We start from the raw sequence: 23,662 nt of genomic DNA, 5'->3' as shown, positions 1-23,662 counted from the left end.
GCACACAGTGGGTGGACAGATCTGAAGTCTGACCCTGCTGCGGAGAATGAAGAAGGCAGCATTCCTGAGGCCCTTGTGAGCTGGGCACTGGACGGGACAGAGAGTGACACTCACCTCTGCTGGTCTGATGCAGACGCAGGACCAAACAGTGGCAGACAGTAAGGGAAGGGCAATCAAGAGGTCCTCACGGGCTGAGGTCTGAGATGCCACAGGAAATTGCTGTCTTAAAATTGCCGATTCGAGGGGCATCTGGGTGGCTCAGTCGGTTGGCCGTCTGACTTCGGCTCAGGTCATGATCTCACGGTCCGTGAGTTCGAGCCCCACGTCGCGCTCTGTGCTGACAGCTCAGAGCCTGGAGCCTGCTTCGGATTCTGGGTCTCCCTCTCTCTCTGCCCCTCCCCCGCTCGCACTCTGTCTCTGTATCTCTCAAAAATAAATAAACGTCAGAAAAAAAAAAAATTAAAATCGCTGATTCGCCATTGGTTCCCAGGGAGGGGCCAACATCTGCAAAGGCACACAGACTGGAGGTGGAATGTGCTAGAGCTTCAGCTGTGAAAGCAGGGCGGGGGCACCTTGAGGATGGAGCTAAGGCATGCCAGGCCCTGAGCCCCGGGAATGTGGAGCCTGGGCGGTGGGGGCGGCAGAGCAGAGCCCGGAGGTCTTGTCCCAACACCTTCCCAGGCCTGGCACACAGGAGGTGATGGATAAGTATTTGTCGAATGAGTTACAAGGGGAGCTCTCTTTGCAAACCCCTGTCCTATAAAATGGGGACGCGGATGACATTTGGTGGACCAAGTGTGCCGTGAGGTGCTCAGCACCACCCTTCCACCCCCGAGATGAGACCATTGCTGACTTGGCAAGTTTTGATGTCCTAAGAGCCAGACCAAGGGCTCTGGCAGCTATTTGGTAGTAGCTAGGGTGCCAGTTTCCTGCCGAGCTTGGGACCCTGCCTAGCCATGGAGGGACTCCGGGGCCTGTGATGTTGAGGTAGAGGGGCAGGCTGGGGAGGTCTGAACGTCCCACCAAGGCCCCGGCCCAGTGGCAGTGCCGCTGTGGGAGACAATGGCATGGCTGGACGGCCTGGCTCAGCAGGGCCCTGGAGCCACGGTCCAAGTCCTTGGCCAGGAGGGCAGTGAGCGAGCCAGGCATTCTTGTCACCCGACTTGCAATCACCGGCCTTGCCCGTAGCCTCTGCTCAGCCATCCATTTGCCAGCTGCCTTCCGGTGTCTCTCAGTCTCTCTGTGTCTCTCTGTGCTCGGGCACCCTTGAGCCCTCTCCCCCAGCTCCCTGACACCCCTGTGCCCTTGTGCTTCAGTGCCCCCTGCCTCTCTTGGGGCCTTGGGTCTCTCCTCCTCCTGTGTCTCGCCCTGCTCCCCCATCGTCCTGCCCATCCCCACCCCACCCACTGCAGTCCCCTCCAGCCCACTGTGTTGCCCTTATCTGGGTCCAGCCCCTGCACAATTGCTGGGAGCCCATCCCCATGACAACGGGGCAGATGGCGGCTGCGATTAGCCTCTCTCCCTCCCGCCAAGGCTCAATCCGTCTTTGAAATTAAATCAGCTGCGATAACATCGACTGGCCAGAGGGAGGGAGGGCGGGCAGAGGCTGCCTGGGCCCCACCCACCCCGCCCCAGGCCCTGGGTGCAGGGGTGGGGGGAAGGATGAGGAGGGCAGAACAGGCTCCCCCGCATGGCAGTATGACCTTGACCAAGTCTCTAACCCTCTGAACCTCAGTTTCCCCATCTGTAAAATGGGGGCACATAGCCCTCTTTTGGGCTGGTGCAAGTCCCTGGGGAGAGTATGCAAAGTTCTTCCTGGGGACTCAGTAGGGTTGAGAACGTTGCCCCCCAACCCCAGTCCATGCAGAAACCAGACTCCGGTGGAAACACGCCTGTGGGGGTCACACTGCTGGCCAGGCCTGAGGCTACTCATAGCAGACAGGTTGCAGAGCTGGCTCCCCACCTGCTCTGTGAACCAGGGAGCATCCCTCCCCAGGGCTCTGGTGCCCTGACTTGTAAAATGTTCCAGTGTCACTAAATCATAGTGCCAGAAGAACATGCCGGGATGCCATGTTGTCCAACCCGTGATGGGGACCCCAGTCCTTCCCCACCGGATTTGGGTCCCTTTCAAGTTCCAGGGGCCCTGGAAGGATGGGGGCGGGGCCCTGGGGTGAGGTGAGGGTTGGAGAAGGGGGAGCGTGACTAGGTCTGAGGTCTCCCTGAGGAAGTGGCATCTGGGAAGAGACCAGAGGGGTTGGTAGGAGTTTACCTGGGTGGGGCTGAGTGGGGAGAGGTGTTTCAGGCAACGGGGTCACCATGTGCAAAAGTCCCGAGGCAGGACAGCAGCAGAGAGAGTGAGGGGGGCCTAGGGAGAGGCACAAAGACCGGAAGGCAAGTGTGGCAAGAGGTGACTGCTTAGCAAGCTGGGAGGAGGGTTCCAGGCAGAGGGTACAGCCAGTGCAAAGAGCCTGAGGCAGGAGCATGCCAGGTATGTGTACAGGCTGGTGAGAAGGCAAGTGGGGCTGGAGGAGAGCTAGCAATGGGAAAGCCACGGATGTCGCGGGAGCCCTTGATGCAGGGCCTTGTAGCCACCATTAGGACTTTGGCTTTTCCTTTGAGTGTCTCCTCAGACTGTTTTTCACAAGATCCTTCTGGCTGCCGGGATAAGAACAGCATGAAGGAGGAGAAAGGAGGAGGCAGGGCAGCCCAGGGGGAGGCTGACACAATGTCCAGGGGAGTGATGGGGGGGTCCAGGAGGCAGCAGTGGAAATGAGGAGCTACATTCTGAGAGTGGGGCCCTTCACCGCTTAGGAGGCCCCTTGAGGCTGGGCCAGGAGCGGGCCCTCAATGTCAACCCCCCCCCAGGGCACTCTTGCATGAGAAGTGGGACAGAGCTGGACCCAACCAGCCTGGCCAAGCCAGGGTGTGCGTGCTGGGCCATGGGGGCTCTGTGGGGGCCCCAGGCTTCCTCGCTGCCACAAGTCTCGGCACCTGGCACAAAGCCAGGCCCAGACGGCCGGGTTCCCTCGGCCAGAAGGTCCTGCTCCGGCGAGGCACGGGGAGGCCTCTGCAAGGAGGTGACAATGGAAGCAAGGCCCCCAAGGATGAATTTAACAGGCAGGCCAAAGGAGGTGAGAAGGGTGGCTCAGGGTGTGGGAACAGAATGTACGAGCTGTGGATGCTCGTACAGGCCTGGCAGCCAGTGCCTGTGGGGGGCGGGTGAGACGTGCGGCTGGAAAGGCAGCAGGGACCCCGAATGCCCGTTTGGGGAGTTTGGACTTTATCTTCGGTTGTGCATCCCTAGATGCACCCCAACCTGTCCGGGCTTCAGTTCCTCAGTCTGTCAAATGGGGCTAAGCGTTGAGACAGGATTCAGCGGGGTGGCTGATGACCCGGCACACGCGTGGCCAGATACAGTAGGCGCCGAGTCAGGCAGCCGCAGGAGGAGTTTGGGAGGGGAATGCCATGATCGGTCACAGGTCTGAGCTGGAGAGAGAAAGCACGGGCTTTGGGGCCAGGCTTGGTGAAAGGAAGGGAGTGCCGGCCATGAGCCTTGGCCCGGGGATCCTGGGGGTGTTTGGGAACACCAGTGCTTTGCAAGCACCCGGATCTGTGCTGTGCACCCAGCTCCAGGGCCATGCGACCGCCTGGGCGGCCGGCCGTAATTGGATTTGCCCAGCAGCTGTCAGAGCTAAGCGGGCCCACTTGATGCAGCCGCGGTTGGCCAGTAATTGGTGAAATTAGCAGGTCGGCAGGGGCACAGGTCAGGTGGTTAATGCTGTAGTGGGGGCTTTGATGAAGTTAGTCCCATTGCAGGGCTGGGAGCTGGGGTTCAACCTTCTGTGCGTCATGGGGCTCTCCTGCTCCTCTGGTAACATGGTTAGGAGACCTCCAGCTGCTGGTCTGTCCCAGAGGCTCCCGGAGGCGGGACCCAAGAAGCTAGAGGCTAGGCAGAGCCTGGAGGTGCGGCCAACAGCCAGGTCACCTACAGTGTCCTCTCGGCCAGGGCACTTGCAGCACCCAAGGGGCTTTGTATCCCCTAGAGATCTGGGGTGGTGCCCCTTGGCTTCTTAGAAGAAACCTTTAACAGGTTCCCCTTGGAGATAAGTACCCAAGCCCACCTGCAGGCTTCCAGCACCACACCCTGACTTCCATGATGGGCGCTCCTCAGCTTAAGTGTGCATCGGGAAATGGGAATGAATTCCTCCCAGGTCTGTCTTTGACCAGATCCCACCCTCCCCTGTAGGTTTATGGCCTCCTCAGAAGTCTCACCCATCATGAGTTCTGGAAGCTGTCCTCTGAACACACCCCTTGATTCTTGCTGTTCCCTGGAACAGTGTGCTCCGACCTCCTTTCATTTCACATCATTTATTGGACACCTACTACTTGCCAGGCCAGGAGTCGAGATGCATAGGTGAGCAAAACCTGATCAGGCCCCAGGATGATTGGCACTCACAGTGCCTTTCCTGGCCATGCCCACACACCCCCTCTTCGCAGCCTGGGAACCAAAGACCCTGTCACTAATCGGCCTTGAACCCTGAAGCCTGGAATCGCCTCTATTTCTGGCTCCACTCCAGCCCCCAAGGAATAAGGAATCGCCAGCATGCCGATCTTTCATAGATGCATTCGTGCATGCGTGCACACACACATACACACACACTGGCAGACACACTCACAGGCACACTTCGCCTTTGTTGCCGCGATTATTATTGTTATTGTTACTGTTATTATTTTGAAGGTAAATCCTTTGGATGAAATCCTGGCTCAGCCACTTGCCAGTTATGTGGCTCTCCTCTCAGTTTCCGCTTATGTAACGTGGGTCAACGACTACAATCTGGGAGAGCGTGGGCATCAAATGGAACTGTGGGTATGGCCCTCACTGGCCTCTTTGCTGTTCCTCAACAGGGCAGGGTTTGCGTTTACTCTTCCCTCTGTCGAGAATGCTTTTCCCCCAGATAACTACATGGTCCATGATCTCACTTCCATTCCCCAACTGAAAACTCGCCTGCCCGTGCCCTTGACCCCATCCTTCTCCATGAGCCTACCTGCCTGTATTTCCTCCCTCGCATTCATTATGACAGGGACAGGGGACAATGTTCCACGCACCTGCTTATTCCCTGGCTCCCCAGTACAACGTCTGCCCCATCGGTGCAGGAGTCTGTCTTGCCCATTGCTGTATCCCCAGGACCTGGCGCTGTGCCTGGCATATAATAATACACCCAATACATATCTCTTGAATTGCGCTGAATTAAAAGTGCAGGACACATCTGAAACTGGAGATTGCTTCAAAATAAAAATATACTTGGGGCGCCTGGGTGGCGCAGTCGGTTAAGCGTCCGACTTCAACCAGGTCACGATCTCTCAGTCCGTGAGTTCGAGCCCCGCGTCAGGCTCTGGGCTGATGGCTCAGAGCCTGGAGCCTGTTTCCAATTCTGTGTCTCCCTCTCTCTCTGCCCTTCCCCTGTTCATGCTCTGTCTCTCTCTGTCCCAAAAATAAATAAACGTTGAAAAAAAAATTTTCAAAATAAAAATATACTTAAAAAATATTTTTAAAAGACTAGCACTCGGCAGGCCCACACGGAATCAGAATTCGGCACTGTCACTCCTTCCGTGATGGGAAGCTCACTCCCAATGGAGTGTGTCTGAGAATGTGAGGCCCGTGCCTTTTGTGGCTCCTTCAAAGCCCTAGTGCCAACACTGAGGACACAATGCCGAGGACAGAGCCCTGTGGTCCAGCTGGAGCAACCTCACTCAGGGTCATGGACAAACACACACAAGCATGCCCACGCAAACACCTTCATACAACAAATATTTACTGTGTATCTACTATCTTCGTGCCCTGGGGTAGGTGCTGGACGTGAGCAAAAACAGGATCAGAGCTCCTGTTTTTGTGTTTATGGTCCACTGGGGCAGCAGACTGAACTCAAACCATCTTCCACTTCTCTGTCTGGACATATACAGACAGAGACGTGTGCACAGTGTCCACACATGTGACCCTCGGGCAAAAGTCCCTCCTACATAGGGTTACTTTGGGGGTCAATTGGAAATTATATAACAGGGTCCCAGTCCTCAGAAGGCCTCCTTGAAGAGGTGGTGGTTGAGCAAAGGCCTACAGATGAGTGGGCAATTACCAGGGAGAACAGCATGTGCAAAGGCCCTGAGGTTGCAAGACGTTTGGTTCCATGGAGAAACAGAGAGGAGGTCAGTATGTCTAGAGCTTAGAGAGTGAGGGTTGCCGGGACGTGAGACCAGGAAGGCGTTCAGGGGCCAGGCCACTAAGGCCTCATGGTGAGGATGAGGCCTGAGGTCTTTACGCTTAGAGCAGTGGGAGCCACTGACGGTTTACAGCAAGGCAGGTGAAGTGATGCAGCTTGGGTTGGGCACGATGGCCGAATGAAAAATCACTGGGGGGCAGGGGGCTGAGACGTGGAGCTGGGAGGCCCTGGGAGGATGATGCGGCCCCATCAGAGAGCCAACGGCAGCCTCAGAGTCACAAGGCTGGGCCGAGAAGGATAGGCAGTCACGGCACGAGAAGGGTCACAAACCACGAACACGGCCCACGTGTGCAGGCGGCACCCACGGGCCAGAGCGCACACGCCCCTCTGAGGCTGGGGCCCGGCCTGCCGAGCAGGTTCCCCACGCTCCCCAGCAACCGCCCCCCCCCCCACATGCGGGCAAGCTGTTCTCATGAACTCACTTGGCACCTTTATTAAGCATCAGCCGCACTCACGCCCTGGGGCGCGGCGGCGGGTGGCAGGCCAGGGGCCCAGGCGGCCTGGGTCACTTGTCCACCTGCTTGAGCTGCTCCTTGCCATTGATGGTCACGGACCTGAGCCGCCCATCCTCCTCCACCTCCACGCGCTCCTGCCCGTTCTCCATGATGCGCTTGGTGGTGACCTTGTGTCCGTTGACCAGCTCGGTGGACGACATCACCGACTTGAACCCTGAGCTGCCGGAGCCCCCGAAGGAGGTGGACGAGAAGGTGGTGTGGCTGGCACCGCCACCCCGGCTCAGGGCGTCGAAGGACGAGAAGGCTTCCATGAAGGCCGGGAACTCGCCGAAGCCGGCCGAGAAGGCCCCCCTCAGGCCATGGCCCTGGCCAGCGCGGTTGCTGTTGAAAGGGGTGTCCCAGAAGTCGAACGAGAAGGGGTCCAGGCCGCCGAAAAACTCGCGGAAGATGTCCTCGGGGTTACGGAAGGTGTAGCCGGTGTCGAAGGGGCTGCTGTGGGGGGTGCTGGCCCCGCCACCGGCCCGCCAGCTGTTGCAGCCCGCTCGGTCGTACACGGAGCGCTTCTTGGAGTCGGACAGCACCTCGTAGGCCTCGGACACCTGCTTGAACTTCTTCTCAGCCTCCTCCTTGTTGTCGGGGTTCTTGTCCGGGTGCCAGCGCAAGGCCAGCTTGCGGTAGGCCTTCTTGATGTCCTCTGGGGAGGCGCTCGTCTGCACCCCCAGCACTTCGTAATAGTTGGCCATGCCGAGGCGGGGGTGGGGAGAAGGGGGAGGCGAAGGTGGGGGAGAAGGCGAGGTGGGCACCGGCGGCCTGGGTGGCAGGGATGGGCTCAGAGGAGGCAGCAGCTGGTGTGGCTCCCTCAGCGGGGGGGGGGGGGGGGGGCCTTGCTGGAATCTACTGGCTCCGGGCACGGCTCTGCCCAGTGAGTCTACCCTTTCATAGTACCAGTTCTCAGGGACAGGTGGGCGCCTCCACTGACAGGGGGAGGGGGAGGGAGCACTGCCACAGTGGGGCCAGGCCAGGGGCAGTCCCCCCTGCGGAGCAGAGGCTGGGCCCTTTGTGACATCAGCCCCCCCCCCCCCGGGGCGGGGCAAATCCCCCAGCTCTGGACCTGGCCTGCCCCTGCCAAAGAGGTGGGCACCTTGGTGGGCCTGAAATTTGGAGTTTGGTCACGCTGGGTCTGTTGGCTGAGCTCCTGGGAGCCAAGGAGCAGAGGCAGAATCTGTCGCAGGATCGGGCCTAGGTGCGCCTTGGTCAGGGAGGGGGAGGGAGGCCTTCCTGCCACAGGCCCACTTAGCCCGCTGGCTGGGTTGTTGGGATGGAGTGAGGGGGCCTGAAGTGGGGAATCAGGCAGGGAGGCAGGCGCAGGAATTCATTCTTCTTGTACCCCTTAATCGGGTCAGATCCTCAGAGGTCAGCCCCACAAAGGCAGGGGTGTTCCGTGCCTGGCGATCAGTAAATGTTTGTTTAATGACTGAGGCTCAGAGACATGCAGGATGTACTCAGGGTCACACAGCAGGTCAGTGAGAGAGAGACAGAGGCAAACCCGGGGCTGTCTGAGGACAGCAAATTGAAAGAAGCATTCTGCGCAACTCTGGAAGAAAGAGAAATCGGGATTGATAATGGGTGTAGTGGGTTAGATCGTGGCCTCCCCAAAAGCTACGTCCCTGTCCTAATCGCTGGAACCTGTGAATGTGATCTTATTTGGAGGAGCGATCTTTGCAGATGTAATTAAATTAGGGGTGTCGAGATGAGAGCATCCTGGATTATCAAGTGTCCTTACAGAGACATACAGAACAGAGGGGTAGCAGTGTGGTGCAGGGAGAGCCCGAAGTCGCCAGAGGCCAGAGGGAGGGTGTGCGGCCCTGTGACACCTTGCTCGTGGACTTCCGGCCTCCAGGACTGTGAGAGGTTACATTTCTGCCGTTTGGGGCTTTTGTTCTTTTTTTTTTTTTTAAGTTTATTTATTTGTGAGAAAGACAGAGAAAGTGTGAGTGGGGGAGGCATAGGGAGCGAGGGAGACACAGAATCCCAAGCAGACTCCACACTGTCAACACAGAACCCGACGCATGGCTCGAACTCACGGACCGTGAGATCATGACCTGCGCTGGAACCGAGAGTCGAACGCTTAACCGACTGAGCCACCCAGGCGCCCCTCTGTTAAGTCACCCAGTTTGTAACTTAGTAAGCTAGCAAGGTGAGTGAGGTAACCACAGGTTCCTAGGTATTTACATTTCCTTAATTCTTGCTCCCATGGGGGATCGTACTTAGAATTAGCAAGGAACTATACTGATTTACTGATTGACGTCTCTTACTCCCTTCCCCTCACCCCCCTCCAGTTGGGGTGGAACACAGGCTAAACTGCCTAGTAAGCGCATCCGCGAGGAGAGAGCTGTTGTGATCACTAAGTCCTACCTAAGAAGGCATTCCTGGGGCGCCTGGGTGGCTCAGTCGGTTAAGTGTCTGACTTCAGCTCTGGTCATGATCTCACACTTCCTGGGTTCAAGCCCTGAGTCAGGCTCTGTGCTGATGGCTCAGAACCTGGAGCCTGCTTCGGATTCTGTCTCTCTCTCTCTCTCTCTCTCTCTCTGCCCCTCTCCCGCTTGCACTCTGTGTCTCAAAAATAAATAAATGTAATAAAAAAAATTTTTAAGAAGGCATTCCTCTGCCTTCTCTCCTTCCTTCCCTGCCCGTCTTCCTTTCTCTAGTCCCTACCCCACACCCCTGTCTGTACTCTTCTCTCTCTTTCTCTCTTCCTTCCCTTCCTGTCAGTGCTATGCTCCCAGAACCTAACAGGGAACAGCAGGTTCTGGCCAATCCCAAATGCCAGGAGGTGGAACACAGAATCTGGAGACACTTTGCAAGCCGGACCTAGAATGAGAGACGCTGTCACCCCCATACACCTCCCCAGGAGCAGGACTTGTCCTCTGTGCCCCGTGTCCATCTGCCACATGGGCTGACACCTAACACATATCACTCAGTAGAGGAAATAGACAACCGAGAATAAGTCCACTGAGTGTAGCTACAGATGAAAACGCTTCTTTATTTTTGTAACTGTTTCTGTCACTGCAGTCACAGCCTGTTCTCGACGGGCCTGCCCATTGGAGCTGGGGAAAGCTGCCTGCCTGCCCAGTTCTCGGTGACGACTGTGGGGACAGTGATGGCGAAGGGGGTGTGTGGTGGCCAGTAAGGCATCGTTAACATGGTGGAGGTGATTAGGGTAGCATTTCTGACGTGGAGGCAGTGGTGAGGGTGAGAGTAAGTATGGCGGTGATAGTGGAGTTGATAATGACAGACGAGGTGCTGGTGGTGGTGACACTGACCCTGGACGTGTAACAATGGACGGGATGGACGGTCATTGGGCACCATTGATAGTGACAGTGGAGGTGTGATGGGGAGGTGATGGAAAGGCTACTATTGGGGAGGGTGGTCATGGCAGCCATGGTCCTGGAGGTGGTGATGGTGATGGTGACGAAGGCAATGGAGTAGAGGAAGTTGCGTGTTGTACAGCTTTGCTTTGGTAACAACCCCCACATCCCAGAGCCTTACGACAGCCATTTAGGCCTTGCCCACTTCTGTCAGCTGCTGGGGTTCCAACTCGCACGTCTTCTCATCTGGGATTCCGGATGAGGAAGGGCTCCGGTCTGGAACGTGGCGTTCTCGTGGCAGAGAGGGTGGGAGAAAGAGCCGGGCGAAAGGCAGAGTGCCTCTGGAAACTTCTCCCGGGATGGGATGTACATCACCCTTGCTCATGCCATGAGGCCAAGGCCAGCATCAGCGAGGTGGGGAATGGCACTCCTTCAGGAAGGGTCCACACGTCTCAGGCTACAGGTGGGGAGGCACAATCCTCTTAGGGAGTGGGTGATCCTGCAGCATGCGGGGGGTGGGGGGTGGCCCTGGTGCTGCCGGCGATGGCAATGCTCTGGTGACCGAAGCGCTGCTCAACACGACAGGACCTGTGACAGCAATGGAGGGCTTGCTGACAACAGTCACGATGTGCTCTAGCTACGGTGTTGATGCTGATGGTGATGAAGCAGCAGGTGCGGTGTCCTGGGGTTTCTGTTGCTAACTCAGCGTTGCCGCCACCCTCCTCCATGGTCCCCTCGGCGTCCTAGAGAATTCGGAAAGATTTTCCAGAATCCCCTTCCCCATGTGGTTCCAGGGTGAAGTCTGCCAATGCATGAGCTACGGAAAGCAGAGGAGAGAGAAGCCGTTGTGGGCCGATGGCAACTGGAGGTCTGCAGGAAGTTCTGGGCAACCCTCTGAGAACCCCCCCCCCCACTTCAGAGATGCAGGCTGAGATGCTCAGGGGCGGGGCGGCAGGTGGGGGGGCTTCCCAGAAGATCGTGAGATTCCAGCAGCTTCCAGGCAAGCTCTTAAGATCTCGCCACTTTGGGGCAGCAGACCAAGACCGTCAGCGATGCCTCGTTTCCCTGATCTTTACGCGCCCAGGTCGTCCCCTGGTTGTGAAAACTCACACTTTGTGTCTTCATACCTGTCACGGTCAGCAGCTGTGTGCACGCGGTCATGGTGACAGTGGCTCAGGGGAAGGTGGTGTGGGCGGTGGGGGTGGCAGACGCGACAATGACGGTGGGCATGAGGAGGGAGGTGGGCAGTGGGGACACTGGGCCAGGTGACACCGGTGGTGACACGGGTGGTGGTGACGACAGTAATGGTAGCGGCAGTGACGGTAGCAATGGTGTTGTGGCGAGGGTGACACTGGCTGAGACGAAGATGGTGTGGGTGACACTAATGGCAGTGACGTGGGTCAGCGTAACGTGAACACTGTCGAGGTGGAGGCGGGTGGTGACGGTGGCGGTGGCGTCAGAGGCGGGATGTGGCAGTGGTGATGGTGTGATGATAGTGACCTGGTGCGATCGCTGGCGATACTGGGGACGGTCATAATGGCGACGGTAACAGCGATGGTGGGGAAGAGGGAGGTTGATTGTGGACATAGGGGTGGTCATACGTTTACGGTGATGCTAATGGGGTCATGCAACATCCGTCGGGGAGTTGGTGGCAATGGCACCACTACAGGAGACGCCTGAGGGTCCCATGGCCACGCAATCAGGACGCTGTGTGGCTGGTTACATCCAATTAAGAGACAAGGGACCCAGGATGATGAGATGCTTCCCCTCGACCCAGGGTCCCCTCTGCCTGCCTTGCCTGAGACTTGACCTGTAATGTCTTTGCAAAGAGGAACTTTCCTGTGGTTCTGGAGCTCCCCCAGCAAAGATCAGCACTGTTCTGACCCCAGGCGCTGTGCTCAGCCTGAGGCCCCACCCTAGGGTGGTCCGTCTGTAGGAGGCAGCGAGGATGGAGAGAGGGCTGGAGACCCCCAGGGTTCAGGGCTGTCCCAGGGCTTATAGGATGGGCATACAACACAGAGGCAGGTCTCAGCTGCTCATTGCCCAAGGAGCCCAGAAGATGGGGGGCCCTCTCCAGCTTAGCAAGGACGAAGTGGGGCGAGCTTCCTACAGACGAAGGTGTGGAACTTGGCAGAGGTGATTTTCCCTGCCGAAAATGGTTCTGAGTCGTGTCCTCTGAAATCCTAAGACCAAAAGTGTTAAGAGCAGAGGCGTCTGGGTCCCTCCCCAGGGCCTGCGTGAGGACACAGGGATGTGCAGGCATGACTTGAGCTCAGCCCCCACAGCCTTGACCACCACTGGCTGTTTGCTCACTTTCCCTCTCTGACCCTTGCTGTCCTCATTCACCGGTGCGTGGGAAAACTCCTCCCTGGGGAGCCAGACTAACCTCCCTGGCTTGCTGCCTCTGTGTCCCCAGTCTGAGGTCCACCCTCTGGGCCTCAGGCGGGCCTGCCTGCCCCCCGCAAGCCATGGCCTGGGAAGAGAAAGAGGACCTTGGGTGACCAGGTGATCTCAGGAAGAGCCTGATCCAGTGCATGCACGGGGAGGCCCAGAGAGGGCAGGGCACAACCAAGGTCACACAGCGGTCCCAGGAACCCTCCCCAGGGCGAGCTGATGGAGGCCGATTAGGCAGCCAATTGGTATTCTGAGCAGCCAGAGGCCCCTCTCTGTCTCTGTAATTAATGGAGTGGCTTTTTAAAAGGATTCTAATCACCCTCGATCCTATCTTCTTATCACTAGCGTTCCTAATTAGATGATCCTGGCAGTCACTCGGCTAATTCCCTCCAGCCTCATGCAGCCCTGCCCAGCCCGGGGCAGCCCACCCCACCCCCCCAGTCCACCCCAGCCCAGCCAGATGGGCAGTCCGGGCCTTCTCTCCCCTCAGGGCCCCTGGTTCTCTAACTGCATTACCTTCAGGATGGATGGGTGACAGCGATGGATGGGCCACTGGATGGACAGTGACAGGTGAGTGAAGGGACTGAATGATGGACAGCTATAAGGGTGGCTAGATGGCTGAACAGAAAACTGGGAGGTTCAGAGCTCAGCCTGTCAGGTCAGACAGCTCTGCCATTTACCAGCTGTGTGTTCTTGGGGAAGTCACTTAACCTCTCTGTGTCTCACTTTCTACATCTCATCTGTAAAGTGGGAATAATAATAGCATTTCCTCATAGGATTTGCTGTGAGGACAGCTTAGAACAGAGAAAAGGCTGTGTATGTGGGTTTGCTAGCCTAACGGGTGGATAGACAGATGGATGGATGGAAGAACAGACAGACAGATGAATGAAGGGAAGGAGTAGTAGATGGACAGGTCTGTGGAAGGATGGGTAGAAGGGTCAATGAGCATATAAATTGGTTCACTGATGGAGGGCTGGTCAGGTGGTGGGTTACTAGACAGGTAGAAGAGACAGTGAATGCCCAGTGCCAGGCAGGGAGGCGTGGGAAGGGGGGGTGGCCTCTCTTCTTCTCCAGAGGTAACAGGACAATCTCAGCTTAGGTCCTGACACAGACGTGGCTCAGACCTGCTTTCCCTCCCCCAAGACATCCAGGAAAGTGTCCTGTTCAACCCTCCTGGCCCGTGGTAATGGGTGCCCACTGGGTCCCCAGGATCCTTTCCCCTCAACCCCTACCCGGGTAACACCCTTCCTGGTGGTGGCCCACGTGGTCTCTGGAAGCTCAGTTCTAGCCTCCAGTGGAGGGTTACTGCCTGAGCAAAGGCATCATTTGTGGGGACCCCCCCTGCCGAGTTCCAAAGTGCACCAGCCTGTTAGGGCAGCCACTCTCCTCTCCCCACCCATAGTGCCCTAGTCTTCAGCCCATACCTGCATGGGGCAACTCTAGGCAGAGCTCTGATCCCACTTCCAACAGCTCATCCTAAGCCTCCAGGAGGATTCAACCCCCACTGCCTACATACACACCATGGACCTCTGTAGCTTCTGGAATGTGGGGCATCCTGGGTCTTTCTGGAAAGAGTATAGAACAAAGAAGCCTGAAGTATCTTCCAGAGTCAAGACCTACATGCATATGCGCACATTCATACCAGCAATCATCCACCCATCACCCACTTACCCATCTATCCATCTATCCATCCATCCATCCACCTATCCATCTACCCACCTATCCATCCATCCATCCACCCACCCATCCATCCATCCATCCATCCACCCATCCATCCACCCATCCATCCATTCATCCATCCATCCATCCATCTACCCACCTACCCATCCATCCACCTATCCACCTATCCATCCATCCATCCATCCATCCATCCACTTCCTCGCCCATCCATCTACCTATCCATCCATCCATCCACTTACTCATCCAGCCAGCCAGCCCTTCATCTATCCATCCAACCACTTATCCCATATGTTTCTTGAGCACCTATGCATACATGTACTATAAGCCAGGCACTCCTCTGGGTGCTGCAGGTATATATGCCAGTGAACACACTAGCCAGGGCGTTGCCCTCATGGAGTTGACAGCTAGCGGGAGAGACACAAGAAACTAATAATAAATAAACATAATATAATGTCAGGTAGTGATAGCTGCCATGAGGAAAAACAAAGCAGAAGGAGGATGACAAGCCTTCTCTTTCAGACAGGGTAGGCAGATAGGGCCCCACCCACCTCCACATGCGTATCAGGCATCCATGCCCCCACGCAATATGTGTGTGCCTATACACACGAACACAAGTGTCCACGTGTGCACACAGGCACACAGGTGCCTCCCACAAGGCCTGCAGCCCTGCTGTGCATTGAGGGTACGGTGTCTCCAAAGATGCCCCTGCCCACCCACACTGGGGAGGTCTGGCCCACCTCTCTGGCCAGAACTGTTTCCTTCTTCCTCACCCTGACCTTCCCATATCCCCTCTCCAGGCCTGCTCACCGGGGTCCCAGCACACATCTGGGTTTCACTGGGTCAACTGGAGAAGGGCCTAGGTGACTTCCATGCAATTCGCAATTCAGATCCACACATCTTTCTGCGCTGGTGTAGGTGCGAGCTGGAAACAGAGCAGAATTCAGCTGTGTCACCCACACCCACAGAGGGGCCTCCCAATCCCAGGCTGTGGGAAAGGAGCAGAGACCCACAAACACGTGAAGGCAGCTGCAACAAGCATTGGAGACACCTGGGGTGACATCTGGGCAGGGCTTACACAGGGCAGTTCCAGCAGGGTCTATTGAGAGAGGTGACATTAGCCTTTGGCTAGGGCCTCACACATGTGAAGGTCCTCGGATTTAGACTCTGGATGTCCTTTCCCAATGGTATAAATTGCTCGGTCGTGGAAAAAACAGTGTTTCCAGGTGGGAAGAAAATGTTCACCATAGGGCTGTAAGCACTTTCAGACCACGGAGTGCATTATTAATGAATCTCTTCCTAAATCAGTGCTCTCAACGGGGTCAGCCCTCCCTCCCCAGGGGAAAATGACAGGAGACATTTTTAATTGTCATGACAAGGGGGTAGGGTTGCTATTGGCATCTCATGGGGCGGGGTCAGGGATGCCACCAAACATCCTACGAGGTACAGGACAACCTTCCGCCACAAATAATGATCCAGTCCCCAGCGTCAGTGCTATCGAGGTGGAGAACTCTGGTCTGAACCCTGAAGCCACCATTTGAAAAGTACGGTTATATTGCATTTGTGTTTTTACTGTGCCTTAAGGCATTCATTTCTTTAATGTGAACGTTCAAAACATACAGGCGGTCTGTTTGGTTATTTATTTCTTAATAAAGCAGGGGCCTTGAAACAGGGGGGCGGTTTCACGCAGAGGGAGCAGCGAGCACAAAGCCTTGCGTGGTGGGAGAGCCTCATCTGTGGTCTATTGTACCTGGGACTGAGGAGACAATGAGGGGGCAGGGTCTATGAGGGTGCAAAGGTCATGCAAGGCTCAGATGCCAAACTCAAGAGCTTGGATCAGGTCCCGAGCTGGGGAGCCCTCGGGTGGATTTGAAGCACAAGGAGAATATGATCAATGGCATGTTCTAGAACAATCTCTCTACAACAATCGTGTTCCATTTCATGCCCAACAAACTGGTAACCATGTAAAAGGCTGACATTACCAAGTGCTGGCAAGGATGTGGATAGAGCAACGGGGATTCCCTGCCCTGCTGGTGGGAGTGTCAATGGGAACAACGAGTCTGGAAAATTCTTTGGCCTTATCTTGGAGATGTGAGGGTACTAAATCCTTTGACTCAGCAATTCCACTTCTAGGCTTCTGTGCCCAGAGAAACCCTCATGCATGGCGGAGGGATGAGAACAGCAAGCATATGCTCTCTTTATAATACAACACAGGAGGGGGGTGCCTGGGTGGCTCAGTCGGTTGAGCATCCGACTTCGGCTCAGGTCATGATCTCACAGTCTGTGAGTTTGAGCCCCGCATCAGGCTCTGTGCTGACAGCTCGGAGTCTGGATCCTGCTTCAGATCTGTGTCTCCCTCTCTCTCTGCCCCTCCCCTGCTTGTTCTCTGTCTCTCTCTCTCTTTCTCCCTCTCTCTGAAAAATAATAAACATTAAAAAATTAAATAATAGAAAACAGGAGGATTGGCAAATACATTGTGTTATATTTAAACAATGACAGTATATACAGCAGCGAAACATGAATGGAACAGAACTTCATATATTCGTGTGAAAGAATATCATAAACGTGATAGTAAACCAAAAAAAGTAAGTCATAGCAAAAAAAATCTACTGTTAAGATACCATTTTGCAAAATGTAAAAACGTGCAGAATAACGTGAGCTATGGCATAAGGATTCATACACATGTAGCAAAAAAATGTAACCTACATGGGAGTCATCAAGCCCTAGCTACTTCAGGGAAGGAAGGCAGGTAAGAAGGTTCAGAGGGCTCAATACACCTGTAATGTTTTCTCTATTTTTTTTTTGGGGGGGGCGTTAAATAAACTAAATGAGACAGAGCACAAGCAGGAGAGGAGCAGAGAGAGAGAGAGGAAGACACAGAATCCGAAGCAGACTCCAGGCATCGAGCTGTCATCACAGAGCTCGACACGAGGCTCGAACCCACAAACCGCGAGATCACGACCTGACAGGAAGTCTGTCGCTTAACTGACTGAGCCACCCAGGCGCCCCTGTGATGTTTTCTTTCTTAACCTGAGATGAGGGGGCGTCAGAGGGACTGCAAGCTGCCTCGGTTCTCCTGCCTCCTGGTGTCTGCAGCCTGGAAGGTAAGCAGGACCTGGGGCATGTATATCACCAACAAAATACGGCAAAGGTGATAGGCTGCCATTCCCGGGATTGCGGGACATTATATAAAACTCCCTGGTGTTGGCCACTCTCCTGCAGAGTGTCTGTGTGTTGCTGGCTTTGAAGGAGCAAGCTGCTGTGAATCCTACGGCCACAGGGTCCTCGGTTGTGCCAGAACCTGAGCGAGGTTGGTAGCAGAGCAGACCCTTCCCTAGTTAAGCCTCTGCCGAGACCCCAGTCCTGGTCAATGCCTTGAGGGCAGCCTTGTGGGACCCCACTAAGCCACGCCTGGGCTTCTGCACTGTGTGCGTGGTCTTAAGCTGCCGAGTCTGGGATTTGCTGTGCAGCTTAGAAAACTAGGGCCGCCCGGGGGGGCTCAGTCGGTTGAGCGTCCGACTTCAGCTCAGGTCATGATCTCACAGTTCGTGGGTTCGAGCCCCATATCCGGCTCTATGTTGACGGCTCAGAGCCCAAAGCCTACTTTGGATTCTGTGTCTCCCTCTCTCCATGCCCCTCCCCTGCTCGTGATCTCTCTCTCTCTCTCTCAAAAATAAACATTAAAAAATTTATTTTAAAAAGAAAACCAATAACTGGGGGGTACCATGGTATTTATTCTAGTATTAGCTATCTTTGTGGGTGTTTGAAATATTTCATCATTGAAATAAAAAGGTTAAGAAAGATCCCTTTGGCGGAAGAGACACGTTGCAGGGCACCAGCCGGGGGCAAGGGCCAGGGAGGAGGCTGGCGCTACAACAGGCGAAGGGACAGCACGGGGCAGTGTGAGGTGCAGAGGAGACGCTCCGATGCTGTCCGGATGGTACCGGCAGTGGTGCAGTGTGATGTGCGCTTGTGTAAAAACGTCCCCTCCGTTCCTGAGTTCTGAGGAAAGGGAGGGGCCCATCCCAGCAGCCCCTCAAAGCCTGGGAGACCTAGATCACAGCCCCCACCCCAAATCAGTACAGCCAAACCCGGGTGGGAGGGGCGGGGAGAAGGAGAGGGACAGTGTTTTCCCAGGGTCCCCGAGGGAGCCCCGCAGTGCGGGCTGGGGAGGGACAGATGGGACGGCGGAAGGAAACAGCTGCAAAGGGTCCGCCAAGTCTCCTCTTCAAGAAGGAAACCCCCCCACGGCTAGCCTGCATACCAGAGGGAGCCATCCTGTTCTCCCCCATCCCCAGGAAATGAGACCCCCATCCTTGCCTGGCCCTCAGTTTCCCCAGCTGTACAGGAGGGATGATCTGTGGGGACCCTGACTGGTTGGGGGCAGGCTGGGGGGGAAATACTGAAAACACCTACTAAGTAGCCAGGTATATCCCAATGGCACTCCTAAGGGACCCTGACAGCCTTAGGGGATGTGTGGAAGGAAGAACAGGAAGGTCAGGCGGCTTGCCCACTTCTAGGAGTAGAGAAGGGCACTGAGTAGGAGTAGAGACACTTCTAGTAGAGAAGGGAACTCTGTCTGAAGAGCAGTGGGCTGAAATAGCATCAGAAGGATATCTCCTTGCTAGGTAGGCTCTCCAAGGACTGAGACCCCTTGGCCCCCTCATCCGTAAAAGAACCCTGCAAGGTGTGGTCACGTTTTACTGGTGAGGAGTCAGGATTCAGAGAAGCTAATCCACTTCCTTAGGGCTGCACAGCAAGGGAGAGGCAAGGGTGTCCGCACCACACCCAGGCCTTGTCCTTGAGGGACATCGGTTAGGGCCTGGGGAGGCCCTGAAGGGCTAAGGAAAAGGAGAACTCAAGGTTTTCTCTAGGCTCTCTGGGGTTTTGAAGGATGAAGGGGAGGACATCTCAGGGAGAAAGACCAGTCAGAAATAAGGCAGAGAAAAGAACACAGGTGTTTGTGATGATTCTTTATTTTTTATGTTACAAAGGCGGCAAAAAGTCGTAACACAGTAAAATAATAGCACAGGGGCATCTGGGGGGCTCAGGCAGTTGAGTATCCCACTCTTAACTTTGGCTCAGGTCATGATCCCAAGGTAGTGGGATCAAACCCCTGTCTGACTCCACAAGATTCTCTCTCTCCCTCTGCCCATCTCTCTCTCTCTCTTTCTTAAAGTTAAAAATAATAATAATAATAATAATAATAATAATAGCACAAGTTTATAAAGTCAAAAATTACCCTCTCCCCCATCCCCAGACTATCACACTTCCCCAAACTAACAACTATTATTCATTAGGTATGTATCTTCCCTCATTATTTTCCATATCTACACAAATATTTAAAATTTTTTTTCTGGGGCGCCTGGGTGGCGCAGTCGGTTAAGCGTCCGACTTCAGCCAGGTCACGATCTTGCGGTCCGTGAGTTCGAGCCCCGCGTCGGGCTCTGGGCTGATGGCTCAGAGCCTGGAGCCTGCTTCCGATTCTGTGTCTCCCTCTCTCTCTGCCCCTCCCCCGTTCATGCTCTCTCTCTCTCTGTCCCAAAAATAAAAATAAAAGTTGAAAAAAAAATTTTAAATTTTTTTTCTAACGTTTATGCATTTTTGAGAGACAGAGAGAGACATGGTGTGAGTGGGCGAGGGGCAGAGAGAGAGGGAGACACAGAATCCGAAGCAGGCTCCAGGCTCTGACCTGATGCAGGGCTTGAACCCGTGTACTTTTCCTGAGGGGAAAGATGGAGAAATGACCCTGCAGACATAAGAGTCCCCTCAGAACCAGACCTTCTGCCCATTTTTAAGTGACTCACCTGACTCAAAATCGTTTGCAATGCACCTATACGTTTGCAAAACATCATGCAGCCAAGCAAAATTTGTCTGCTGGCTGGATAAGGCCACATGCTGCTGGTTTCAGATCTCTGAGTTAGGTGTTCCCTCAGTGAGATGCTAACCAGTGAGTTTTTCCAACTCCCCTTGCTTGAATAATCCTTCCCCCTTGCACTGACTCAGGATACCTCCTTCATCATCCACGATCTTGTAAATCCTAGGGTCTATTTTGGGCTTACTGGAGTCTGAGCCACTGATCTCCTGATTCTTACAGTAGAACCACAAGGTTTGAAAGATTGTGATTGGGACACCTGGGTGATTCAGTCAGTTAAGCGGCCGACTTCAGCTCAGGTCATGATCTCGCGGTTCGTGGGTTCGAGCCCCGCGTCGAGCTCTGTGCTGACAGCTCAGAGCCTGGAGCCTGCTTCGGATTCTGCATGTCCCTCTCTCTCTGCCCCTCCCCTGCTTGCACTCTGTCTCTGTCTCTCAAAAATAAATTTAAAAACGAAAGAAAGAAAGAAAGAAAGAAAGAAAGAAAGAAAAAAGAGATTGTGATCATAGAATCTTGTTTAATATTGGAATGCTTTACACATACACCTCGCTTTTATGTTCCTTAATTTTCTGACTTGCGCTGGTCTTGTTAGTTTTTGCAGATGAAGTTTGGAATTATTTTATCATTTTGCTTTAAAAAAAACCCCACACACAGTGGACTTTTGATCTACTGCCTGGTGCTATGCAGTCACTTAGGGCAGTCCACTCACCTTAGGAGAAGCTCTCTGGGTGTTTGCCTTCTTCCTTGCCTCTCGGGGGATTCGTCCTTCCTTTCCATCAGGTGGATGGCAGACATTCCTCCCAAATCTTATTCCCCTGGGGCAGTGTCCACTGATTGTTTCTAGTGGTGGTCACCAGGAGGTGGGAGGAATTTCTGGGGAAGGACTGAGATGGTCTCTATGAATTACAAAGGGGGCTTGGTTTCTCACTACAGAAAATGGGAATAAGAAGCTGGGCCTGGAAGCGTCTCTGTAGAAGGAAGGGAGGAAGGGGCCCTGGGCCAGCCAGCCCCACCTGGGTGCAAACAGATGGAACAAAGGCCAACCCACCCCAGGCGCCCTGGCGCCAGGCCCCCGCGGAATCATAAAGGCACCATCTCCCAGCTAAGGCGGCCACTTGCGACACTTGGCCTGCCTGCCTGCCCTGCCCTGCCCTGCCCGGGAGCTTTGAGGCCACAGAATCGAAACTATTTACCCGCACAATGACTCGGGCAGCAGGAGTCATTGTTAGCACTGATTATTTTATGGAAGAGGGAACAGAAACTGTAGTGGCACGAGTGCCTGGGGCTTGAACTTAGGGCCTCCGAAGCCACCATACCTCCCCCCGCTCCTGGTGGTCGCTCCCCGGACACCATCCCTACCCCCACAGTCTTCCCCAGCTCTGGCTGCTGGCTTTGTCAGAAACAACCCCTTCCCTCCGTGAGTTTCCTGGCAGCCAGAGAGAGCGGATTCATGGGGACAAGACGTGTGTGTTTTGTCCCCACCAGAACGCCAACAACTACCAGGGTCGACAAACATTCGGGAGAAGTGAATGAATCCATTCGACAGACATTTGGGAAGCACCTACTGCAGGCCCGGTAGAGACAATGGAGACACAAGAGTGACAGACACAGTCCCTGCTCTCTTGGACCTGACATGGCAGGGAGAGGGGATCCGCTCCTCTGTTTATTTCTTGCTGGCTGCTTCTGGCACTGGGTGCTCCCAAAATATTGCTTGGCAGTAGGAAGGAAATAAGACCAGGGTAGTAATAGAGAAACAAGGGTGGGCAGGGGGTTCTTTCTGTGGTCCTTCTGGGCTCTGGGTTCTGGTCTTCAGGTCCAGCCCGGGGATGTAGAGTCTAGGCGCTGGGCTCCACGTCCTTGGTGCTACACTCTGGGTTCCGAGCCCCACGCTCTAGGCTGTGAATTTGGGGGGTCCATGCTCAGGTCCCTAGGTCCTGGGCTCCGTGTTCTGGGATCTGGATTCTGAGGTTCAAGTTCTAAGCCACCATCTCAGAGTTCTTGGATGTAAGTTCTGGATTCTGAGCTCCAAGTTCTAAATTCTGGATTTGGGAGGACAGGAGCTGTGCTCTGTTTTGGGTCTGCTTCCTGAGTACTGGGGTACAGAGTTGTGGACTCAAAACTCTGGACTCCCAGGTTCTGGTTCTGGATTTGGGGCCAGGTAATAGCATTGTTCGCCAGAGGCCAGGTAGAGTCGTTACTGCGTCAACTGCTCACGGGGAGGAATTCTTGTTTGTTTCATCGGGTGGTGTAGCCCCCGTGCCTAGAACACGGCCAGGTGTGGACGAAGGGATCAGCAGGCACACATACGTGCTCACTTGAGTACGTGATCATATAGACACACAATCCCGCCGTCAAGAGCCAGGGCACAGAAGGGCACGACCATCCCTGCCCTCAGTGTGGGTATAACAGCTGATGGGGGAGGGTGGGCCAGAATGCTGTGAGCTGGGGAAGGGCTGAGAAAGCCACTATGGATTCAGATGGGCAGGCAAGTGCACACCCAGCTACACACCAGGTCAGTTCCCGCCTGCTCTAGGTGTCCATTCTACAGGAAAAGGACGTGTGCAGGGTGGTGGCGGCAGAGCAGGAGCAGAGGGCTCCTGAGTCAGAGACCCAGGGATGCTCCTCCCACTCTGTCCTGCTGGGCTGAGGTATCTGGGACTTCACAGGAGGCATGCTGGCCTCCACGGGACTATTGCTTCCCCGGCCCCAAGCAAGCACCCTGCCAGCACCGGCAGTCTGCAATGGGAAGAGTGACAGGAGGGCCTCCTGGCTCACATAGACATCAGGGCTGCCAGAGAACAAGGAGGTTGGCCATCAGAAAGCCTAATCGTCAAGGACTCAGGGTACCAGAGATGGTGATTAGGGCCAAAAGGAATCATCCATCAGAGACATATGAATAGAGTAATGTAATTAGAGACAGTGGCGTCATGGGAGATGACATCATTCAAGCACGTGATCAGAGGTGGTGGCTGTACATTGAGGATCAGGAGGTGGTGTTCAGAGGTCTTGGTGATCAGCATGATCGTTGATTGCATATATCATTCGTCATTGTTCTGGGACATGGGGGACTGAGGGTGTGAGCCACAGGAACGTTTGTGAAGGAAGCATCTGGTGCTCATATTCTTGACGACTGAATGCAGAGGGGACATCAGTGATCACATTCAAGGGCTAGAGACATCCAGAGATCCTGGTGGTGGGTGATCTACTGGGGACCAAAGGCAGCAATGGTTAGAGAATTTAGTGGCCAGAGACACAGGTGACTGGTGATACCGATGACCAGGGGGCTGGCAGTCAGTGTTCCTGGTGATCAGGATATAAGGGACACTGGTCATAAGGGTCCTGGAAGATAAGACTCCACAACCCCTATGCTGGACACTAGAAAGCTGGGTGATTAGCACTGAGGAGACAGGGATGTTGGGCACCAGAGCCACTGGTGACCACACGGACAGTCAAGAAAATGTGGTAGAAGAGGATCCCATGATCAGTGATATTGGTCATCAGGCACCTTGTTGGTTAGAGATGTTGGCGACCAGAGACAAGTGACCAAAGTCATTGTTAAGGAGACACCGGTGAGGAAAATAGTGTGATTGGTGATATTGGAGACACACGTGAGTGCTC

General features: G+C 54.9%; 1 protein-coding gene across 1 annotated transcript; it reads right to left on the bottom strand.

Annotated features, from left to right (window-relative positions):
- Positions 1 to 6,685: 6,685 nt before the first annotated feature.
- Positions 6,686 to 7,762, bottom strand: DNAJB8 (DnaJ heat shock protein family (Hsp40) member B8). Its single transcript, XM_003982554.5, has one exon. The coding sequence runs from the start codon at positions 7,471 to 7,473 to the stop codon at positions 6,781 to 6,783; it is 693 nt and encodes a 230-aa protein (XP_003982603.1). The 5' UTR covers positions 7,474 to 7,762; the 3' UTR covers positions 6,686 to 6,780.
- Positions 7,763 to 23,662: the final 15,900 nt, after the last annotated feature.

Source organism: Felis catus, chromosome A2 (assembly GCF_018350175.1).
Source record: "Felis catus isolate Fca126 chromosome A2, F.catus_Fca126_mat1.0, whole genome shotgun sequence".
In the NCBI taxonomy this organism is placed as follows: domain Eukaryota; kingdom Metazoa; phylum Chordata; class Mammalia; order Carnivora; family Felidae; genus Felis; species Felis catus.
Note: the sequence above shows the minus strand (reverse complement) of the source record. Positions and strands in the feature narration are given on the sequence as shown.